Below are 20946 nucleotides of genomic sequence, written 5' to 3' on the forward strand. Positions count from 1 at the left end.
TAAACCTATCTACTTGTGACGGTCAGTAACCCAAGAGCTCACCGTCCCGTGCCTCAACGTATCTACGTGTGATTGTCAGTAACCCAAGAGCTCACCGCCCCGTGCCTCAATGTATCTACTTGTGACGGTCAGTAACACAACAGCACACTGCCCCGTGCCTCAACGTATCTACTGGTGACTGTCGGTAACCCAAGAGCTCACCGCCCCGTGCCTCAGCGTATCTACTGGTGAATGTCAGTAACCCAAGATAACAGAATCCACCTTTCAAAATAGGCAAGGATCACAGGTCACCTCCTCCCCCTCCCTGAAAAATGACCTCCGGACAAGTTACAGAGCATGTTTACAATAGTCTCCCATAGAGGTCGTTGGGTCCCTTCTTTTCTCTTACGTGTATGGCCCATGAGGCTGCTGTAAACCCGATCTGTAAATCAAAGTTGCCAACCTGATTTTTCTTTTTTGTGGACAGCTTATCAAAAAGTCCCGCACATCCAATATTTTTTTATGGACATATTGATGAATGATAAAGGTGTTTATAGGTCAAATGCTGATAAGTACTCATTACCCACATTAACTGTGAGCCATAAAATGATAATTACAGCCATAATAGCCCGCTCAAAAACCCCCAGCCATAAAAAAATAATCATGGAAGCATTGTTTTTTTTTCATGGACACTTCAAAAAAGTCCCCATTTTTATGGACTGTCCAGGATTTCCTTTGCGGTTGGCAACCCTGCTCTAAAGGCTGTTAATAGCAACTGGGGCAAGAGGACAGCCCCCCCCCCCCCCCCCCCATAGTCAAAGTCATACACCATAGAAGCAAAAAATCTACAACCAGAAAATAAACATATTAAAAAAAAACTTTCACTATCTGGTTTTAACACTTTGAATGCCGCGTCACATGAAAGTGGATGACATGTAGGTTTATGTTAAAATATTTATGTCAATACCAGCCCTAAACTTGAGATAACATGTGCAGCACCCCTAGTGGATGTTTGGAGTGGAACATTTGGGTTTTAAGATAAGAAGTGCAAGCGGCAAAATTCAGGTGACAGCTGCGCTTTCGTCATTTGGGCCCCACAAGGAGCAAAGTCAAAAACCGCTGGGCACTCCACATGTTAAGTAGTGCAAACAATAAAAATAAACACGATTCATTCTCTTTAGGCCTCATGTCCACGGGCAAAAGATTAAAATCTGCAGCGGATTTTAACTCTTCTCCCGCACGCGGATCCGCACCCCATAGGGATGCATTGACCACCCGCGGGTAGATAAATACCCACGGATGGTCAATAAAAGGGAATAAAAAAAAAATGGAGCATGAAAAAATCTGGACCATGCTCCATTTTCGTGCGGGTCTCCCGCGGGGACGGCTCCCGCGGGCTTCTATTGAAGCCTATGGAAGCCGTCCGGATCCGCGGGAGACCTAAAATAGTAATTTAAAAAAATTAACTCACCCGCAGCGGGCCGGGAGGGTCTTCTCTTCCTCGCGGCCGGATCTTTCTTGCTTCGGCCCGGCGGATGTGCCCGGCGCATGCGCGCGGCACGTCGGCGACGTGCTGGCGACGTGCCGAGTTCATCCGCCAGCCGAAAAAGAAGATCCGGCCGTGAGGAAGAGAAGACCCTCCCGGCCCGCTGCGGGTGAGTTAATTCTTTTAAATTGCGATTTTAAGCCCTCATGTCCGCGGGGCAGGAGGGACCCGCTGCAGATTCTCCATGGAGAATCCAGAGTGGGCCTGATTTTCCCCGTGGACATGAGGCCTTAAGCAAAAATCAATTAATGCAACATTATGAAATGGCATCTGTTCCTGGACCCCAATGATGAGAGGCAGAAGCAGACTGAATATAGGTAAAAGTGCAGAACAGCAGCTGTTGGGGGGCAGAATCAAGTTGTCAAAGGAAACAAGGTTAACAAGTGCCGCCTGCCGGTGTAAGAAATTGAAGTCTTCTAAAGCCCACTAATGTGGCACAGACAAGTGTCTCACCGGCACCTACTAGGCAGAATATTTGGCAGTAGCTCCATCAGTAGGTTACGTTTTGCGGAAAAGTGGAAAGGGACCTCACAGCCCTTTTCAGCATATCCTAAACTTCTTCAATAAAGTTACAGTCCAGCGGGTTTCGTGGTCAAGGCAATACAGGGAATTCACTATTGTATTTCTCCAACCATTCTCTAGGGATGTGAGCTCGATGACACCGAACGCTATCCTGTTGAAAGAGGACATACTGGTCGGGAACACTTCCTGGAGATATAAGTGCAGATGGTGGTCAGCTAACAGGTCCGTGTTCACCATTCAAGCCTTGTGGTATGATGATCAACGGGTCCTAAGCCATGCCAGGAAAACACCCCCCAGACCATGACACCACCACCGGCCTGTTTATCCCCAATGTAGACATTTGTCTACCTTCCCAGCTACTGTACCGCTGGATCAGTTGGTCCACTGAGGCATGTCAAACTTCCCCATTGTCGTACTCCTTGGTTGGTTGCTCCACGGTGGCACATTATTACTGCATGTGCCATCCAACACTTGCCTCTAGGATCAACCACATGTGGCCTGCTGCTGTGATCTTCTGTCGGATGTCTATGCATGATACAACCAGTTTTGGAACGGGGCACCAACAATCGTCCCACAGTAAAAGTCCCTCAAGTCACCACATTCACCCATGAGAGCAGATCATGACGTGCCGATCACATGGTACCGTGTTACTGATCACAAGATGTCACATGCCAACTATTCCTAATGCAATGATCCCTCAGACATGCCCCAAAAAGGAAGCATGCGTAAAAACCTACTAGCTTAGCTACTTTTTTATTATGAGACGCTACATGTAGACGACAAAACGTACAATTCAGAATCCCTTACACCAAGATACTGTATGTAATGAAAAATAATAATTACAAAATGCCTCTTCAGCAGGTACAGAAGTTGTGTAATCAGAGCATTTGGTGAATGATAACAGGGCATTACACATAATGTGGTAATTCCAGAACAAAGGCCTACATGTATCATCTCAGTGCTCTCGCTTCTGACACTCATCCTCGCATGACTAGAGTTGACTAAAAGAGATATGGTCAGTGAATCATAGGAACATGCATTAAAGAGGTTCACTCATCCCAAAAGGATATGATGAAACCAACCCCACACCATAACCACCTCCTTCGGCTTGAGAATGACTTTTCTATAGCCCCAGTCATGGAGAAATGCTGCACTTTCTTGCACTGGAATCTGGCAGTCAGACCCATACTGACAATAAAGGGATTGCCCATCCTAGTGATGCCAATGCTTTGACAACAGTAAACGCCTAGAAGATACCCATATCCAAGATAAACGGTCAGCCAAATACACAGAACAGTCACAGTAGAGACACCGGCCCTTTCAGGATTGAAGCTTCCCTCTACGGAAATTAGATGCATGTCTACAGAGCGCAGCAAGAAATCAGGTGAGCAAACTAGCGGAGGTCAGGGTGTCAAAAACTGCCATCCTTGTTGGGTTTTGTCATGCAGTGGTATGGGCAGCTTACAGAGTTCCACTCCAAACACTGGGTCACCGCATGGATCCACTTACCACTGGGTGAACGGACAGAAGCACGTACACCATAACCAGCAATGGAAACAATGTTTCTATTGTAGTATACAGAGAATGGCAAGATGAAGGAAAAACAGCTAGCAAAACGAAATTCTGTAGATGTAAACAAAGTGACAAAAGCTGTTAGAGGAGGGTGTCAGGAATAGTTCTGACGAACAGGTGGCGTACAATCAAGCAAATTGGGGATCAAATGTGTCCAAATGCACAACTCATCATTCTTTAGATGGGTTAACCATAGGAGCCAACAACCAATTCCATTGCCATTGGTGTCTAAGAGAAACAGAAAGGCTGAAGTGGGGAAAAGAGCCCCAAAATTGGATCACTGAACAGTGGAAAAACATCGCCTGATCAGATAAATCCAGATTTCTATGGCACCATGCAGATGGGCGGTCAGCATTTACCTCAAGCAGCATGAATCAAGGAACCCTTCCTGTCAGCTGTTGACAGCATGTCCGTACCTATAACTAATCTGCGGCAATTGCAATAAACTATCCTTTGGTGTGGGCCAATATTCCTGCTGCACCTCCAACACCTAGAGGAATCTATGCCACTACAAACTGTTGGCTTTCTGAAGGTTAGAGAAGGTTCTACTAGATGAGGTCTCTAATAAGAGTACCATGCACTGTGCAATAGGAAGGAGTCTCAACACCCAAATCCAATAGAAATCCAGAGAAAGGTTGGGGTGGTCGTATGCACTAACAGCCGTAAACCGGTTCACTGATCACATCTAATATGTCTGGACAACTCTAGAGCAAATATCGCCATGCATATTAGATGTCTCTTGGTCCCATTTGGCCAACAGCAATCTGTCCACATAAACATGGCTGAGCATGCATGCATATTTCACTAGAGGAAGGGGAATAAGCCCCTACCAGACATCATCTGCAAAAACAGAACTGACCTTCCCCTTAAAAATCTGCTATTTGCAGAGAGTCAGGCTGCCACTATATACATTGTATTACTGGCTAATCAATCAGCCGACATAAGTGTATGACAAGCCTAAAGGCTAAGGAAAGCATTGTGCAAGAAAAATCAATGCACACAAATCTTAAGTCCCTGCAGAAAAGAAACTATGTACTTACTTTTTTTTTTGCATTGAGTTTTTCTTTTCGCACATTTAAAAAACCTCATACTTGCTTTGCAGGCTCTCCTGCATTCAAGTTCATGGTTCTGGGGCATTCCCAGCATTAATCAGCTGATCGGCCTCATGCAGGTGCACCAGTTTAGCAACCTCGCTCCTCTCCAATGTCAGAACCTGTGTAGCCTAACCACGCCCACTAAATACTGCACAGCTATCTCTCTCCATATCACCTCATCTCAGCAGATGCTGGTCCCTTTCCCCTTCAATGCTGATAAGAGCAGAAAAGTCACCCAGCGTCAATTGCAGCTCTCTGTAATAGCTTTCTCTGCTCTGTCTTCCACCATCCTCCAGGACAGTCATGTAGCCCGCTTTAATTGCTCACTGTAAAGCCAGTGAATGCAGGTTCACAACAGGGGAGCGGGCTAGGGACGGGGAGTAGTCAGTTTACAGAACTCTGACTGACAGAATTTGCTAAGATTTCAGTTTGCAGTGCCTTAGAAAACAACAAAAGCATAGGAAAAAAAAAAACACTCAAATTTGTAATGAAAACCAATTACAAAAAGTCTTCATTTCCAAAAACACATTGATAAAAAAAATTGCAAGGGTGTACATAGCCTTCAGTACCTGTAGTAAAATACCAACTGAAGGGAGAAAAAAAATCTAGACTGTACATTAATACAGGGTGGAGCGCGGTAATTTGCTAATTTGGGAGTGAAATAAAAAAATAATGAACTTGTAAAAACTTTATTTTATATTTTATTTACATTGAACAGTAGTGGAATTTACAAATTATTTGGTTTTAAATATTGTATCTGGCAAATGTTGACCTTCGCTATCCACACACTGCGGCATACGTTTTCTGAAGTTCTCATGCACTCTTTCAAGCATGTCGACTGGTATTCTGGTAATCTCTCAAAAAATGGCTTATCTCTCTGAGGGGTGATCTTAACTGGCCGGCACGCTCACCAGACTTAGCCCCATGCGATTTTTTTCCTTTGGGGTTACCTGAAGTCTAAGGTGTATTGCAACCGTCCCAACACCCTGGAAGACCTAAGGAACAATATTGACGCTGAGATTGCCAGAATACCAGTCGACATGCTTGAAAGAGTGCATGAGAACTTCAGAAAACGTATGCAGCAGTGTGTGGATAGCGAAGGGCAACATTTGCCAAATACAATATTTAAAACCAAATAATTTGTAAATTCCACTACTGTTCAATGTAAATAAAATATAAAATAAAGTTTTTACAAGTTCATTATTTTTTTATTTCACTCCCAAATTAGCAAATTACCGCGCTCCACCCTGTATTTCAAGTACTTTACAAGAAACAACGAATCAGCATTAGGCAACAATTCTCAATGTGTGTCCTGTTAGCAGTAAGGGCTTATTCAAAGGAGCGTACATCAGCCGCCGTTTTCACGGCCGTCCGATATACGCTACCATCTGAGCTGTCCATATCCTCCTTCTCTCCCCCATGCTGGCTCTCCGCCCCTCCGGCTGTTTGCAAAGGGAGGGGACAGGATGGGGGCGGAGCTAACCTCCTAGCAATGTGAGGGGATGGGACGGGGCAGAGAAGCGCAGAGAGGGGGAAAGGGGATAGACAGCTCAGATGGTAGCGTATATCGTCCGGCCGTAAAACCAAACAGCAGCAGGACGTGCAGACTGCACATCCTCAATTAGGGCTATGGCCACATGAGACGAGCGCACTGCAGATTTCTACAGTGGAAAATTCTATTATGGAACAACCCCTTTAAGATCCTTTTACAGGAGCCAATTCTCAAGCATGTCGATTAGCGATCGTTTGCTTTTACACGACCGGAGAATTGCAGCTGTGAATACGACTGATCATTAGTACAGTCATTAGTCCCCATTTCTATGCTTGCAAAAGATCAATGAGCTGACTAACGAGTTTTTACTCATTCGTCAGCCTACAATGAGCAGCACTGGCCAATCAAAACTGCATGTCATGTTTTAGACTACCAATGCAGCATTAGTGCACAGTGTGAACCAGGCCTGGGACTAGAGGGTTACATTAACATTACCCCCTTTACAGGAAACCTATGAGCAAAACTGATAAACAGAGTTATGCCTAATGCCGGAACGGAGGTGGGAGAGCAGGAGACAAGCATTCAATGCAAATAAGGAAGATGGAACTTAATATTGGCATATATCTCCCAGAGGAGCATGCATGGCCTTATAAGTCTCCTCACTCACCTTCTAAGGAGTGGTGATACCCCTCCCGACACAAGCATTCAAAGGACACCCAAGAGTAGACCCTGAATGCTGCAACAGTGTATCAGTTCTGCCCAAAGTTTGCATACAAGAACCAACTAATTCTGAACGCTCAGCTAGAAGTTGCAGCTGTAACATTGTATCTGCTGCCTGTTAATCCCCCGAGCACACAGCCCGAACCTTCACTGTAAATAGCTGTGTATACCAGATGGGAGGATGTGCAGTTATCTGCACCTGCACCTCATTACAGTGGGCCCTGCCGGACTGTCAAGGGGTAAGAGGCCCCAAGTTCTACGAAATGAAGGGAGGAGGATGACCGAGTTCCAAGTTCTGGGATAACACTGGTTCTTCTGCAATACAAGGTAAAACTCAAGACCTGGCAAGGAGACGATGGAACAAATAAGGAGGACTCTTCCTCTGCAGACCAGCCGTATTTCTAGTTTCGGCACCTGCTGGTTTCTGAGTGCGGCGGTCTGTCACTGCCGGGGAGCTCAGAGAAATGCTAACAATTAGAAGCCTATTTCAGCTGTACTCTTGCGCAACTGGAGGCTTTAAAAACAAGAAAACATCTGCTTCACAGTTGCAGAGGAGCAATTTGTTCGTCCGAGCTGCCAATGAGAGTTTATTTGCGCGGAAATTCATTTCAGACTCGTCCGGACAATCAGCGGCGACTTTTTTTTTTTTTCATAAAATTTTGACGAAGAAGAATGAAAAAGTCGGAGGCGAGCCGTAAACTCCGACAATGTTACTGCGAGATTTATGGCATTGTTCCTGGCTGCCGCTACCCACATGTAATTAGTGGCGTGAAGTCATGGAAAATAAGAAGGAGGGAGCCAATACAAGCAGTGAGAAAATGCTATTTAGTCTTCTGCCATCATTCCATATTACAGCGCATGGCGATGAAGGAATGACGTCTTAGGGGGAAGAAGTAAAATCAGCTATTGATTAAAAAAACAACATTTTCTTCTAATCAGTTTTTATTTTCCAATTGTAGATTTTTTTATTCTATTTTCTGTATAGGACTCTGGGGGGGGAGGGGGGAATCTTGCTTGAGCTAATCTTAACAGCTATGTTTTACAGAAACCACATGGACCATAGAAACCTGGAGTCTGGAGAGGATTCATTGACTTCTATGGGAGTGTGTTCTGGGCATGCTCCGTGACCTGTGCCAGAGGTCATTATGCAGGTTGGTGGAGGTGGTGAGCTGTGACCATCACATATTATAAAAAGAGAGAGAATGATTTCGGGAATGATTTGGCAAACAAAGTCCAGCTCACCAAGTTGTTTTTGTCATAGTCACATATTCATAAAGCTTTTTACTTTTTAGGTCCTTGAGCTGAATCAAATGTTTCTATTCTAAAATGGTTTGACCGACACCTACAGCTTAAGGGCTTATTAACACGTCCGTATATCAGTTGGGTTTTTATGCCCGGCCAATATACGGTGTCCCTTTCTGCAGGAGGAGGCGGCAGGCTGGGCCGGGCGCAGTGCACTGAGCTCCTGCCCCCTCTTCGCTGTTTACAATGAGATGGATGGGGGCGGACCAAAGTTCCGCCCTGTCCCATTGCAAATAGTGGCAAAAGCCGGAGAGGGGGCTGGAGCTCATTGCACTGCTCCCAGATCGCCTCCTCGCCCGCAGAAAGGGACATTGTATATCGGCCGGGCGTGAAAACCCAGCCCATATACGGACGTGTAAATAAGCCCTAAGAGCGCCCTTTACGGGCCTTTTAAAAGGGGAGTAGCTTATATAAAAAGGGTATGGCTAAAAATATTTAGACCCCTAATATTAAAAAAGGGTTGTCTGGAACTTTTTGGATTTTTCTATTGATGACCTGGCCTTAGGACAGCTCATTAATAGATGATTGTCAGGGGTCCTCCGGTCGGGATCTCCACCAATAAGCGGTTTGCATGGCCCACTGTCAATGTGGTCAGCAGCGGAAACAGATAGTGCTCTCAACATCGCAGGAGCCAGTTTGGTACTGTAGGCACAGCTTGCATTGAACTCAATGGGAGCTGCACCTGCAATACCAACCTGGGACCCTGCACTACGGTCAGCACGATCTTCTTCCTGTGCTGTCCATAGTAAGAGCGGGCCTGGGAATCAGTTAATTGGGTTGGAATCCTGAGCGGCAGACCCCTGTTGTTCAATAGAAAAAGATCCAAATGGTCCCGACCCCACACCAGACTACGCACTTAACCTCTTCGCTTTCAGCTGTTGTTCAGCTTCAGAGCCGTTGCACTGTGTCCTGACATATCAGACTCATCCAATAGTCTACCAGCAAGCAGCCGCCTGCCCAGCAAGCAGCCGATACCGGTAACTATATATCACCGGGTGAGGGAGGCTAAAAATACTGTGACTCCTGCTAAACTGGGTAGAGTTAACATGCTTGCCCCTAACATCTAAGTGTCCATCCCTCAGCTGTAGATACTGATCTATATAAGCTGGCAGACATGATTCCGATGGGTACACTACATGACTGCCGGGACGGGTTTCTTACTCTTCTATATGATCATACGTCAAATTTCAAAGAATAATTCTAAACTGAAACCACGGAGTACTTGTGAAAGCTGCGGCCCATCGCGCTTCAGTGACTATGAGCAAAACAGAATGCCACTGATTAGTCAAGTGGAAGGAAGTGATACCACTTCATAAGGCACCGGGCCGACCTCAGCTACAACAATGCAACGTGTTCCGGTGGACTGCTGGTAAAAATAACCGGGTGAGAAATGAGGTTTCTTTCTTCACCAATGAACCTCGGGCCATTTGGGTCAGTTGGGTCATTTAGTTCAATTTTGACTCATCCAACTGTTCATCTAACTGTAGCCCAAATCTGAAATACTCTGGCCTGTTCACACAGTGATAAGAGCGGCAGATCCACATGGAATTTATCCAACGCGTATTCGCCATAATAATCCATGGCAGACATGCAAGTCTGGGGTTTGAAATTCTGACTTTTTACACCATGGATTATGAAGCGGCTCCAGGTTTGGTTCTTTCCCAAGGCAGATTCCGCTGTCTGAGCACAGCCTTCGTTTCCACCCGGAGTGACACTCATTAATTGGCTGTAAACCAAGCAGATCTATACGATTCTCCATAAGGATCACTTTATATGAGCGGTCATTCATGGTCATGTTTTCATCGGCCTCGGTAAAGCTATACTTTTGACTACTTTAAACTATAATCTTACTAAATACGGCCTTTGGAAAACTTAAAAAAGGCTTCATCATCTGTAAACCCCCTTCATTCAACAAGTTCAGGTCCCCATTTACTAGAATACTACAAGTGCAAGTAACCCACCAAAAGCTTACAAAACTCTACGAGTCTGATCTACCTGCTGGGTGCTATCGCCATTCACCATGTGAGGTACAAGTGAAACTTCATTCATTAAGGGCGTCGCTTCCAATGGAGGAGGCTGGTCGGCCATCATGGCTGAAATGATCATTCATCGACAGATGTTCACATCCACCACCTGGACACAAAACACAAATTAGTTAGCAGTGTTTTTATTCATTTCTGCTTTTATTTCCATTTTATTGACAATTTATCAAATATTTACAAAGATACAAAAGACATTATCAAGTCTGCGCCCGTTACTGGCATCCTGTTCTGGGCAGGACGTGGAGCAGTAGTGTAGGGCTACCATTAATGTCAATGGGACTGATGCAGAATCTTCTACTTCCTCCCCTTTCCGCTGATGACCACGTCCGGGCTGCTGCACTGCACAACGAGCCGGACGATCAGCTAATGGACGGGGGTCCCGAGTGGCGGACCTGGTCCAACTACTGATGGCCTATCGAGAGCCCATACCCCCTTAAAAGCAAACCTCCAGACCTGTGCAAACAAAGATGGCCAAACCGCTTGTCTATCTGAAGCACACCGTGCACGCCGAAGAGTGACCGATGGCACCGTTTACGTGCAATGATTATCGCTCACATGCCATCATTTGAATGAATGTTGAGCGATTATCGTTGCGTGTAAATGGGCCTTTAGACTAGTGATGCATACTAATGAACAGTGTGCTTTAAAACGTCAGAGACGCTGGTGTGGCCATCTTTGTTTGTCCGGGACCAGAGAGTCACTTTAATACTCTCTTAAATTGTGGGGAAGGAGGGAGTGCGCTTCCCTTCTTGTCAGGCTTCCCACGCTCTGCAGCCTCATATCCAGCCTACGAACCATCAAGGTGCTCATCCATCCATATATACATAGCGATAATTAACAAACCCCAGAAGACAGCCATGGTAATAGATGTAGTGATACCAAGCGATAGCAATATCAGCTGGAAGTAGTACCAGGGCCTGAAAGAAGAACTAAAGAGGTTGTAGCAATTAAGGGCCAAAGTGGTCTCGATGGTGGTAGGAGCACTTGGGGTTGTGACTCCTAAACTGGGGGAATGGCTGCAACAAACCAGGACCATCCGAGCACACTATCCAGTAATACTAAGAGCCAACAAGATCCCGAGCAGAGCCCCCAAACTCCCAGGCCTCTGGTAGAGGACCCGAGGTCGAGAGAGACATATACCCCCCATGGGGGTGAGAGAAATCCTAAATACGGTATAAATCTAATGTACTTAAATCTCACACACCATTCACATTATAACATCTATACATATATATCTACATAAAATTATAACCCATCCTCAGGATAGGTGAAAAGTATCTGATCGGTGGGGTTCCAACTGCTGGGACCTCCAGTGATCACCAGAATAGGGACCCGTGGGTCCAGGAACGCCTGGTGACCACAACATTAATTCCACTGATCCCCGTTCTCGTGTGGGTCTTGGTGCTCGAACCCCCATAATCAGATACTGAACTATTTTCTGGATGGACGACAAGTCAAAAACTTGTTGGATCACCCCTTTAACACAACTAGAGCCACTGAAAGTGACAAGTTAAGGTTAGCTCCATCCAGACTCCATACAGTTAAATGGATATAAAGAAGCGTAATAAATCCACACATATACTCACATTCTCTACTTAAGAGGATTAACCCAAAAGACACTGAGCATTGTCACAAAGAGAATGAGATAACAGGATACAGGAAATCTGTCATGCCATATTACGTTTATCTGCTAGATTTTTTTTTTTCCACAGAAATGAAACAAAAGACCACTGTGCTCCGCCGCGAGATTTATTACGCCGGTTCAGCCATCTCCGATGTAGGGACCACTGTGCTCCGCCGCGAGATTTATTACGCCGGTTCAGCCATCTCCGATGTAGGGACCACTGTGCTCCGCCGCGAGATTTATTACGCCGGTTCAGCCATCTCCCATGTAGGGACCACTGTGGTTCCCACACGCTGACACTTACTGACCTGCATATACCGCCTGTCAGTAATATAACATGCACTTCCTTCCCCGTGTGCTGAAGGCTAGCATTTATAACATGGGGTTTCAGAGGTTTCCCCGGAGTCGGAGCTTAGTGAGGGACCCAACAGGCGCAGCAACTCCGTCTTACATCCAAGTGCGGTGAAAACGAACAATGCCCAACTGTCTAGGACATGAAATATGTAGGATAAAGGTAATAATCACAGAAGGCAACAGGAAGTCACACAGCAAGAAAAAAAATCCCTCGAGCCCCGGAGCCGGGCGACGGAGAAGCAAGAAATGTTCTGGTGACGGCCAACGGAATTTCTACATGATTGATCTGTGATTAGATTAAGTGTGCCAACTTCCTTTAAGTTGTAAAGGCTGATGGCGTCAGACCGCGCTCCAGTCCGTGCCAGCATTGCCTCACATACCCGCATCACTTCCTCTGGCTGCCAGGAGATGATGCAACGCTGCTAGGGTTGTTTAAAGGGACGAAACCCCTTAAAGGGGGTCTTCAGGGTATAGATGAGGTTCTGCTGTAAAGGGGGTCGGTTTTCAAAAAACATTTTACAAGGGCGTGGCCTGGACGGAGCCGATGGCAGACATGTTCTGAACAGCTCTGTCACTAAAATCAGCCATAAGCAACACAAAGCAAGCAGAGACTGCTAATTTTCACTCCAACTGACAGGGGAAGCTTTCCTGAAGCTGACAATGTCCAGGAGAAGAGTGGTGAAGTCCGGACCAAAGCGCCTGACAGACTTTTACCCAGCGTGCAGTCCGGAGGAAAAGACAAACAAGATGGCGATGCCTGCACGCAGGGAGAGGGGAGAACAAGTGACTGCAGCGGCAACCCCGACGGAACTCCCAGAGGGAAACAACGGTAAGCAAAACTTACCTAACATCCAGCAGCAGCTGTCTTCCCGCTCCGGAGCCTCTGCATCTCCTCACTCACGTTCCCCCAGCCCTACAACAGAGCAGACAGAGGGGAGGGGGACGGAGTGTGACCGGAGTGCTACAGGAGAGAGAGGGGGGGCTGAATGGGGGCCACCAGCTCTCCCAGCACAGAATATAACTAAGAAAAAGTCACCTAACACCCAGCAACAACTGTCTGCCGGCTCTGCATCTCCTCACTCACGTTCCCCCAGCTTTACAACAGAGCAGACAGGGGGGGGAGAAACGGACTGTAACAGGAGAGCTGCAGGAGAGAGAGGGGGGGCTGAGGGGGGGCCACCAGCTCTCCCAACACAGAATATAACTAAGAAAAAGTCACCTAACACCCAGCAACAACTGTCTGCCGGCTCTGGAGCCTCTCACTCACGTTCCCCCAGCTTTACAACAGAGCAGACAGGGGGGGGAGAAACGGACTGTGACAGGAGAGCTGCAGGAGAGAGAGGGGGGGCTGAGGGGGAGCCACCAGCTTCCTCAACACTGAATATATCTAAGCAAAACTCACTCAACTCCCGGCAGCAGCTGCCTGCCCGATCTAGAACCTCTAAATCTCCTCACTCATGTTCCCCCTCCCCTACAAGAGAGCAGATGAAAGGGAGGGAGACGAAGTGTGACAGGAGCGCTCCAGGGGAGAGAGGGGGGGCTGAGGGGGGGCCACCATCTTCCCTAACACAGAATATATGCAACTCCGAAAAAAGAAGTATAAGCTCCCCCAAAGGAAGCCCTGAAAAAAGACGCCCCAGAAGAGAGAATACCTCTCCCCCCCCGGCCTCTAATGAAACAGAGTGGCTGGAGGAAGAGGACACTACAGATCCCCTATTCAATATTCAATGTTCCAACCAAACAGCCTCCGAATTCTTCATCCGGGATATGATCATAGCCCTAAAGGGTTCAATTAAAAAAGACATATCCCAAATGAATAAAAAGATTAATAATTCTATTGAAGAACTGGAGGAAAGAGTAGACCATCTAGAAAATAAAACAGGAGAGATCACTAGCTCTCACAATGAACTCATTGATGCCCACTATAAACTTGAAGAAGAATTCGAATCCCTAAAAAACAAAATGGCGGACATGGAAGACCGCAACCGCCGCAACAATTTAAAATTCAGAGGAATCCCCGAAACAGTCAAACCCGATCAACTGAATAAATACGCCCAAGACCTCATAAGAGCCCTCCTACCAGACTCAACAACCAATGACTGCATACTAGACAGAATACATAGACTCTCTAAACCAAAAGGTGTACCCGAAAGTGCTCCCAGAGACGTTATAGCAAGAGTACACTTTTACCACATAAAAGAAAATCTGATGAGAGCGGCCAGGGGCCTGAGAGACCTCCCTCCACCATTCGAAAATATCAAGTTGTACTCCGATTTTTCTCAGATAACTATGGCTGCGCGCAGAAAACTCTCCCCCATAACAATGTCTCTGAGAGAGAACAATATTCATTATAGGTGGGGTTTCCCCACCAAACTCTTCATCAATAGAGACGGAAACATCACCACCATAAACACTCAAGAGGAAGGCTTCAAGATCCTACAAAAATGGAACATCCCACTATCTAAAGCCTATAATCCAAACCACATCCCCAAGGACTGGTCACGGAAACAACCAAACAGAAACAACAAGGGAGGCGCCCCTAATCGCTAAGCCTCCCCAACCAAGATACAAACGATCTTTATCCAGATCTCGTGCTAAAAGAATAATGCTCAGAACACCGGCTGATTTACAAAGAACCCCAACCAAGACCTTACTCCAGAGACTCAAACCCAATCGTTGGAAAGGTCCTTTTCTGTTAATTCGTTATCAACGGTCAAATTACAGCTCAGGTAAAGTTCCTTACCTTGAGTATGAAGATCGCAACTGTTATCATCCCACCCCCTACTCCCTCTCTCCTACCCCCAAGTGGATTACATTCGCAAAAACATGGACTAACACTTCCACCAACCGAACCACAAAAAGAAGTCGGCTCCTCACTAACCTATAAACAAGGACAGTCAGTGCAAGCACTCTCATCAAGGGACCATACATGGATCTAAAACTAGTTTCCCTCAATGTTAAGGGACTGAACTCTCCCTACAAGAGATCTACTATGTGGAAGGAGGCTATCTCGTCGGAGGCAGACATATTTTGTGCCCAAGAAACCCACCTACCCAGCCAGAATACTCCAAAGATGACTCATCCCAAATTCTCAAGACTCTTCATGGCCAACTCTCCCAAAAAAAAATCAGGAGTCCTGATTGCAGTTAAAGAAACGGTCAACTTCCAACTGGTAGAAGCAATAGAAGATGCAGATGGTAGATTTTTAATTCTAATTTGTAAACTCGATGATCTCCTTGTCACCCTGGTCAATATCTATGTCCCGAATTCTCGGCAACTTAAATTCTTGAACAGAGTGACGAGGAAAGTAAAGAAGGTGCAACAGGGCTCATTAATTATATGTGGGGATTTCAATGCTATTGCAGACGAAACCTTAGACTCCAGCAACATAAAAAGAAACAAGGGATCAAACCTGACCTCTTGGTTACATAACAACGAACTTTTTGATGCATTTAGGGCCCTGAATGTTAATTCCAGGGAATACACCTTCTACTCATTTAGACACAGGTCATTCTCACGAATCGACATGTTTCTGGTTGACTTCCAAATCCTTAGTAGAACACAAGAAGCAAAAATAGGGGTCACTTCATGGTCTGACCATGCCCCGACCACATTAAAACTAAAACTAGGCCCCAAAGCACCACACTTCAACAACTGGAGGAACAATACCTTCCTTATGAAGCTCCCGAAATACCAAAAGAAAATTAATGATACATTAATAGAATACTTTCACATTAATGATACCCCAGAAACATCTCGATTCACCCTTTGGAACGCCCACAAACCGGTGGTGAGAGGAACGATGATACAACAGGGCTCTATCTATAAAAGAGAAAAAATGGGCCTACTCAATAAAACACTAGAGGAACTAAAAATACTCGAGAAAGCTATGAGATCCAATCCCTCGCCATCCATTTCCAATGGACTCAGAACTACTAGACTAAAATTTCGTAACATTATGATTGATGAACACGAAAAAAATCTAAAATCTATAAAATCAACTTATTACTCTGACAACAACAAAGGAACTAAATGGATGGCCAACAAAGTTAAACAAAAAAGAATTAAAGCAAAGATACCCTTCATAATTGACCCTCTAACAAAAAATAAAATAACCAACCCAATAGACATAGCCGAGGAATTCAGGAAATTCTACGAGGCACTATATAATCTCAAGAATGACCCATCAGTAGTCCAACCTACAGAAACAGCCATAAACGGCTTTCTATCCTCCTTACAGCTCCCTAAACTGTCAGAGATACAGATAGATAAACTGAACTCCCCCATCTCATCTCAAGAAATACTTCAAATCATCAACAAAACTAAAAAAGATAAAGCACCAGGCCCCGATGGTTTTTCGTATGAATATTATAAAAATTACAAAGACACCCTAATCCCACATATGAAAAATCTATTCAATAAAGCCATGAAAGAAGGTTCACTACCGCCTGAAATGCTTCAGGCGAACATAGTCACGATCCCCAAACCAGGCAAGGAACCCTCTTCCCCCGCAAACTTCAGACCCATCTCACTGTTAAACAATGATACTAAAATTTTTGCAAAAATACTTTCCTTAAGATTACTAGAGGTGATTCCGGATCTAGTTCACAGCGACCAAACCGGCTTTGTAAAGGGCAGACAGGCATCAGACGCAACAAGACGCTTGTTGGGGGTTGTGAATGGGGCCGAGAGCTCCCGAATGCCTTCTCTGCTCCTAACTCTGGACGCGGAGAAGGCATTTGACAGAATCCATTGGGGCTACGCCTTTTCAGTACTCGATAAAATGGGATTTAAGGGAAATATCATGCAAGCCATCCAAGCCTTGTACAGGTCACCCTCAGCAAGAGTCCTCACCAACGGAGTTATCTCCAAATCTTTTGAAATCACCAACGGGACCAGGCAGGGGTGCCCTATGTCACCTTCGTTATTTATACTCACAATGGAACCATTAGCTGAAGCAATACGAATCCACACTGAAATCAGGGGTATACCCTTGGCAAACAGACAGCATAAAATCGGCTTATTCGCAGATGATATAGTACTTATGCTCTCTTCCCCTCTAAGTTCACTCAGAATAGCCTCGAACCTCTTGACCCAATTTGGAACGATCTCTTTTTATAAAGTCAACCCATCCAAATCTAAAATCTTACCAGTTAACTTACAACCCGATCTTACAGAATTGATAAAAAAAGAATTCCCATTTGACTGGGACCCTGCCGGTATCCAATATCTGGGCACTACTATTAATCTACCACTAAACAATCTTATGGACCATAATCTCTCCCTGCTGACAGATAGTATCCAAGGGGATTTAAATAACTTCAACAAGACGGAACTTTCCTGGCTAGGTAGGATAGTTATTTACAAGATGATGGTCCTTCCAAAAATTTTATACATTTTCAGAACACTGGCCCTTAAATGCAACCCCAAAATACTAAAAACCTTACAAAAACAACTAATGACATTCATATGGAACAACAAAAGACCTAGAGTTGCAGCGGCCATAATGTACAAGCCCAGAAGGCTGGGAGGTCTAGGGGTGCCCAACCTAACTGCCTATTATGAAGCTAACATTATAGCCCAACTAAGACCTTGGGGGGTCCCCTCCAAAGAAGTAAGCTGGCCCACAATTGAGCAAAGCTCTCTGGGCAATAAATCCCTTGGGAACCTCCTACTAGCCTCAAGCATTAATGCAGATTCTGACCCTGCAAAAAATCCAATAGTCCAAAACGCTATTCACACATGGAAACACATCCTTCGTATCACGAAAAACTTCTCTCCTAGAACGGAGATCCCCCTCCCAATAGAGACGTTTGAGTTCCAAATAAAAAATCTTAACACAAAAAATTGGAGAAACAAAGGAATTAAGCTGATCTCCGACCTGGCGCTAGGAAGCAAAATAAAACCTTTCAACACTCTTCAAGAGGAATATGATCTCTCAAGTGGTGATTTCCTTATATATTCCCAAATTAAAAGTAAATGGCAAACTACAACAAGGAAAACCTCCTTGCCCTCCCCACTAGCTAAACATCTTTTCTATCCCTCACCCTGCAGACTCCCTCTGAAGGACATTTACGAACTTATATGTAACGAAGGCAAACCCATACAAAACTCTCAGAAAAAGGCACATATTCTCAACTGGGAAAAAGAACTGGGAGAACCCCACTCAACTACTAAATGGATTACAGCATATAAATGGGCAAACCAAGCATCGGCCTGCGCCTCCCTGGTAGAGGTCCATTACAAGACATTAACCCGCTGGTATAGATCCCCAGTGAGACTAGCAGACTTCTTCCCGGGAACTTCGGATAGATGTTGGCGGGGTTGTGGGAAAAGAGGTTCCCTTCTCCACATATTCTGGGGTTGCCCTATCATCAACTCTGTGTGGCTTGAATTTTTCATCCTTATAAAAAATATAACTGGAGAGCAGGTTCCCCCGTCTCCGGAGTTAGCAATATTGCTATTGGGCATAGAGAACATTCCTCAAAAATTTAGAAAGATGGTAGCTCACGGTCTACTAACCATAAAATTACTGATAACTAGAAACTGGAAGTCTTCAAACTCCCTTTCTTTATCAGACATAACTCATCAAATTTCCGAACATATAGCAATGGAAAAAATCTTTGCATTCAGACAAGATAGAGTCACCAGATTTAAAGAAGAATGGACCCCATGGATAAAGCACTTCCAATTAGACCAGGCCAACATTAGACTAGACCCCTAGAAGAAGAAGTTCTTGACAACTCAATCTGTTCTAAAATTAAAGTGAAAAATAGTCACTGTAGTACTAAGTTGGATCCAATTAATGTATTATGCGAACAGATCCCTCTCCCTCCTCCTCCCTCTCCCACCTTCCCAATCAATCCTCCCCTCCCCCCCCCCTCCTCCTACCCTCCACAATTAAGACATCTTGAAATGTTATTCAGTTAATACGCTTTGTATTCAAGTGCATTTTGTTATCAACAGTTTACCTTTAAATGCAATGTTGATGAACAGCTTGTTTACATGCCTATGTTATGTTAACTCTCAACATTTTACAATAAAAATTATTGAACAGTAAAAAACATTTTACAATAGAAATGTATATAAGAAATGTATATAAGAAATGTATAGGTCTATTTTTTAATTATTATTTTTTTTAAACAAAGTTTTTATTTGGTCTTCGACCTTACATCATTAGTAATGCACAGGTCAGCAAATGCAAAAACTATGTAACAAAGTGGGAAAGGGAACAGAGGGTGTGTAGGAGGGAGGCACATTACCCGATTCCCAACCTGGGAGAAGCGACCCTTGTGCCTATCTTAGCTTGGGTGTGGGAGGTCTACTTTTGAGCGGCATTTACAAAGTAGCGGCTTTAAAAATTCTGCTAGTTGCCTGTGCAGACGTACAATTTATCTCCTTTTTCCCCAACAGATTAAAAGAGTCAATAAACTTATTTTTTGTTGCATGGATCTCCTTTACCGAACCACCACCTGACTATGTCACCTGTATGTCACCTGTGTAATTTATCAGGGTATCCGGCAATAACTGCTTAAAGGGGGTCAAACGAAGATTTAAAAATTATTCTCCCACCCACAGGATAGTTGATGAGGACCCGACGACTGAAACCCCCACCGACCCCGAGAACGGGGGTCCCAACTGTCCCCACATGAATAGAGCAGAAGTTGTGCATGCGTGCCACCGCTCTATTCATTCCAGTGATGGTGCGGAAGACGGCAGAGTCCTCGGCACCATCAGTGAGGTGAATGAAGCAGCAGTACACATGCATAAGTGCATCTCCACTCCATTCACACAGGGACCGTCGGGGGCCTCAGCAGCGAGACCCCACCAATCAAAGATACCCTTTATTCTAGGAGTAACTGCAGTTCTTGGTTCAACCCCTTAAAGGGGTTGTCCCGCGGCAGCAAGTGGGTCTATACACTTCTGTATGGCCATATTAATGCACTTTGTAATGTACATTGTGCATTAATTATGAGCCATACAGAAGTTATAAAAAGTTTTTCACTTACCTGCTCCGTTGCTAGCGTCCTCGTTTCCATGGAGCCGACTAATTTTCGCTGTCTGATGGCCAAATTAGCCGCGCTTGCGCAGTCTGGGTCTTCTTATCTTCTCAATGGGGCTCTGTGTAGCTCCGCCCCGTCACGTGCCGATTCCAGCCAATCAGGAGGCTGGAATCGGCAATGGACCGCACAGAAGCCCTGCGGTCCACGGAGGGAGAAGATGCCGGCGGCCATCTTTAGCCGGTAAGTAAGAAGTCACCGGAGCGCGGGGATTCAGGTAAGCGCTGTCCGGTTTTTTCTTTAGGTCCCTGCATCGGGGTTGTCTCGCGCCGAACGGGGGGGGGGGGGTTGGAAAAAAAAAAAACCCGTTTCGGCGCGGGACAACCCCTTTAATGCTCTTGCAGTGCTACTGATAGGTGAATGAACCATTACAAGGTTCCTATCCGGGGATCTTCCAACTGCCGGATTTGGAGTCAGGAAGGAACTTTTCAGATCCAGGGATTATTCTGGCTGCCATTATGGAGCCGGGAATGAAGTTCTCCCCAAAATGGGGTAAAGTGGCTTCTACCTCATTGGAGGTTTTTTTCCTTCCTCTTGAACAACATGGAAGGCGGGGGGGGGGGGGGGGGGTGACGGGTTGAACTGGATGGACATTTATATTTTTTCAGCCTAGCATACTGTGTTATTTAAATAAACTAG

The 20946-nt window shown here is 45.3% G+C and overlaps 1 protein-coding gene across 2 annotated transcripts in view; it reads right to left on the bottom strand.

The window, feature by feature from the left end:
* The window catches only part of LOC136580946 (fibronectin type-III domain-containing protein 3A-like), a 106752-nt gene that overhangs the window by 43108 nt on the left and 42698 nt on the right, over nucleotides 1–20946 (bottom strand). For both annotated transcript variants that reach the window (XM_066581885.1, XM_066581884.1), the window contains exon 2: nucleotides 10223–10360. In XM_066581885.1, the coding sequence (XP_066437982.1) occupies nucleotides 10223–10333 (111 nt within the window). In that variant the 5' untranslated portion in view covers nucleotides 10334–10360. The remainder of the gene's footprint in view (nucleotides 1–10222; nucleotides 10361–20946) is intronic.

This window comes from Eleutherodactylus coqui, chromosome 10 (genome assembly GCF_035609145.1).
Source record: "Eleutherodactylus coqui strain aEleCoq1 chromosome 10, aEleCoq1.hap1, whole genome shotgun sequence".
NCBI classification, from domain to species: Eukaryota; Metazoa; Chordata; class Amphibia; order Anura; family Eleutherodactylidae; genus Eleutherodactylus; species Eleutherodactylus coqui.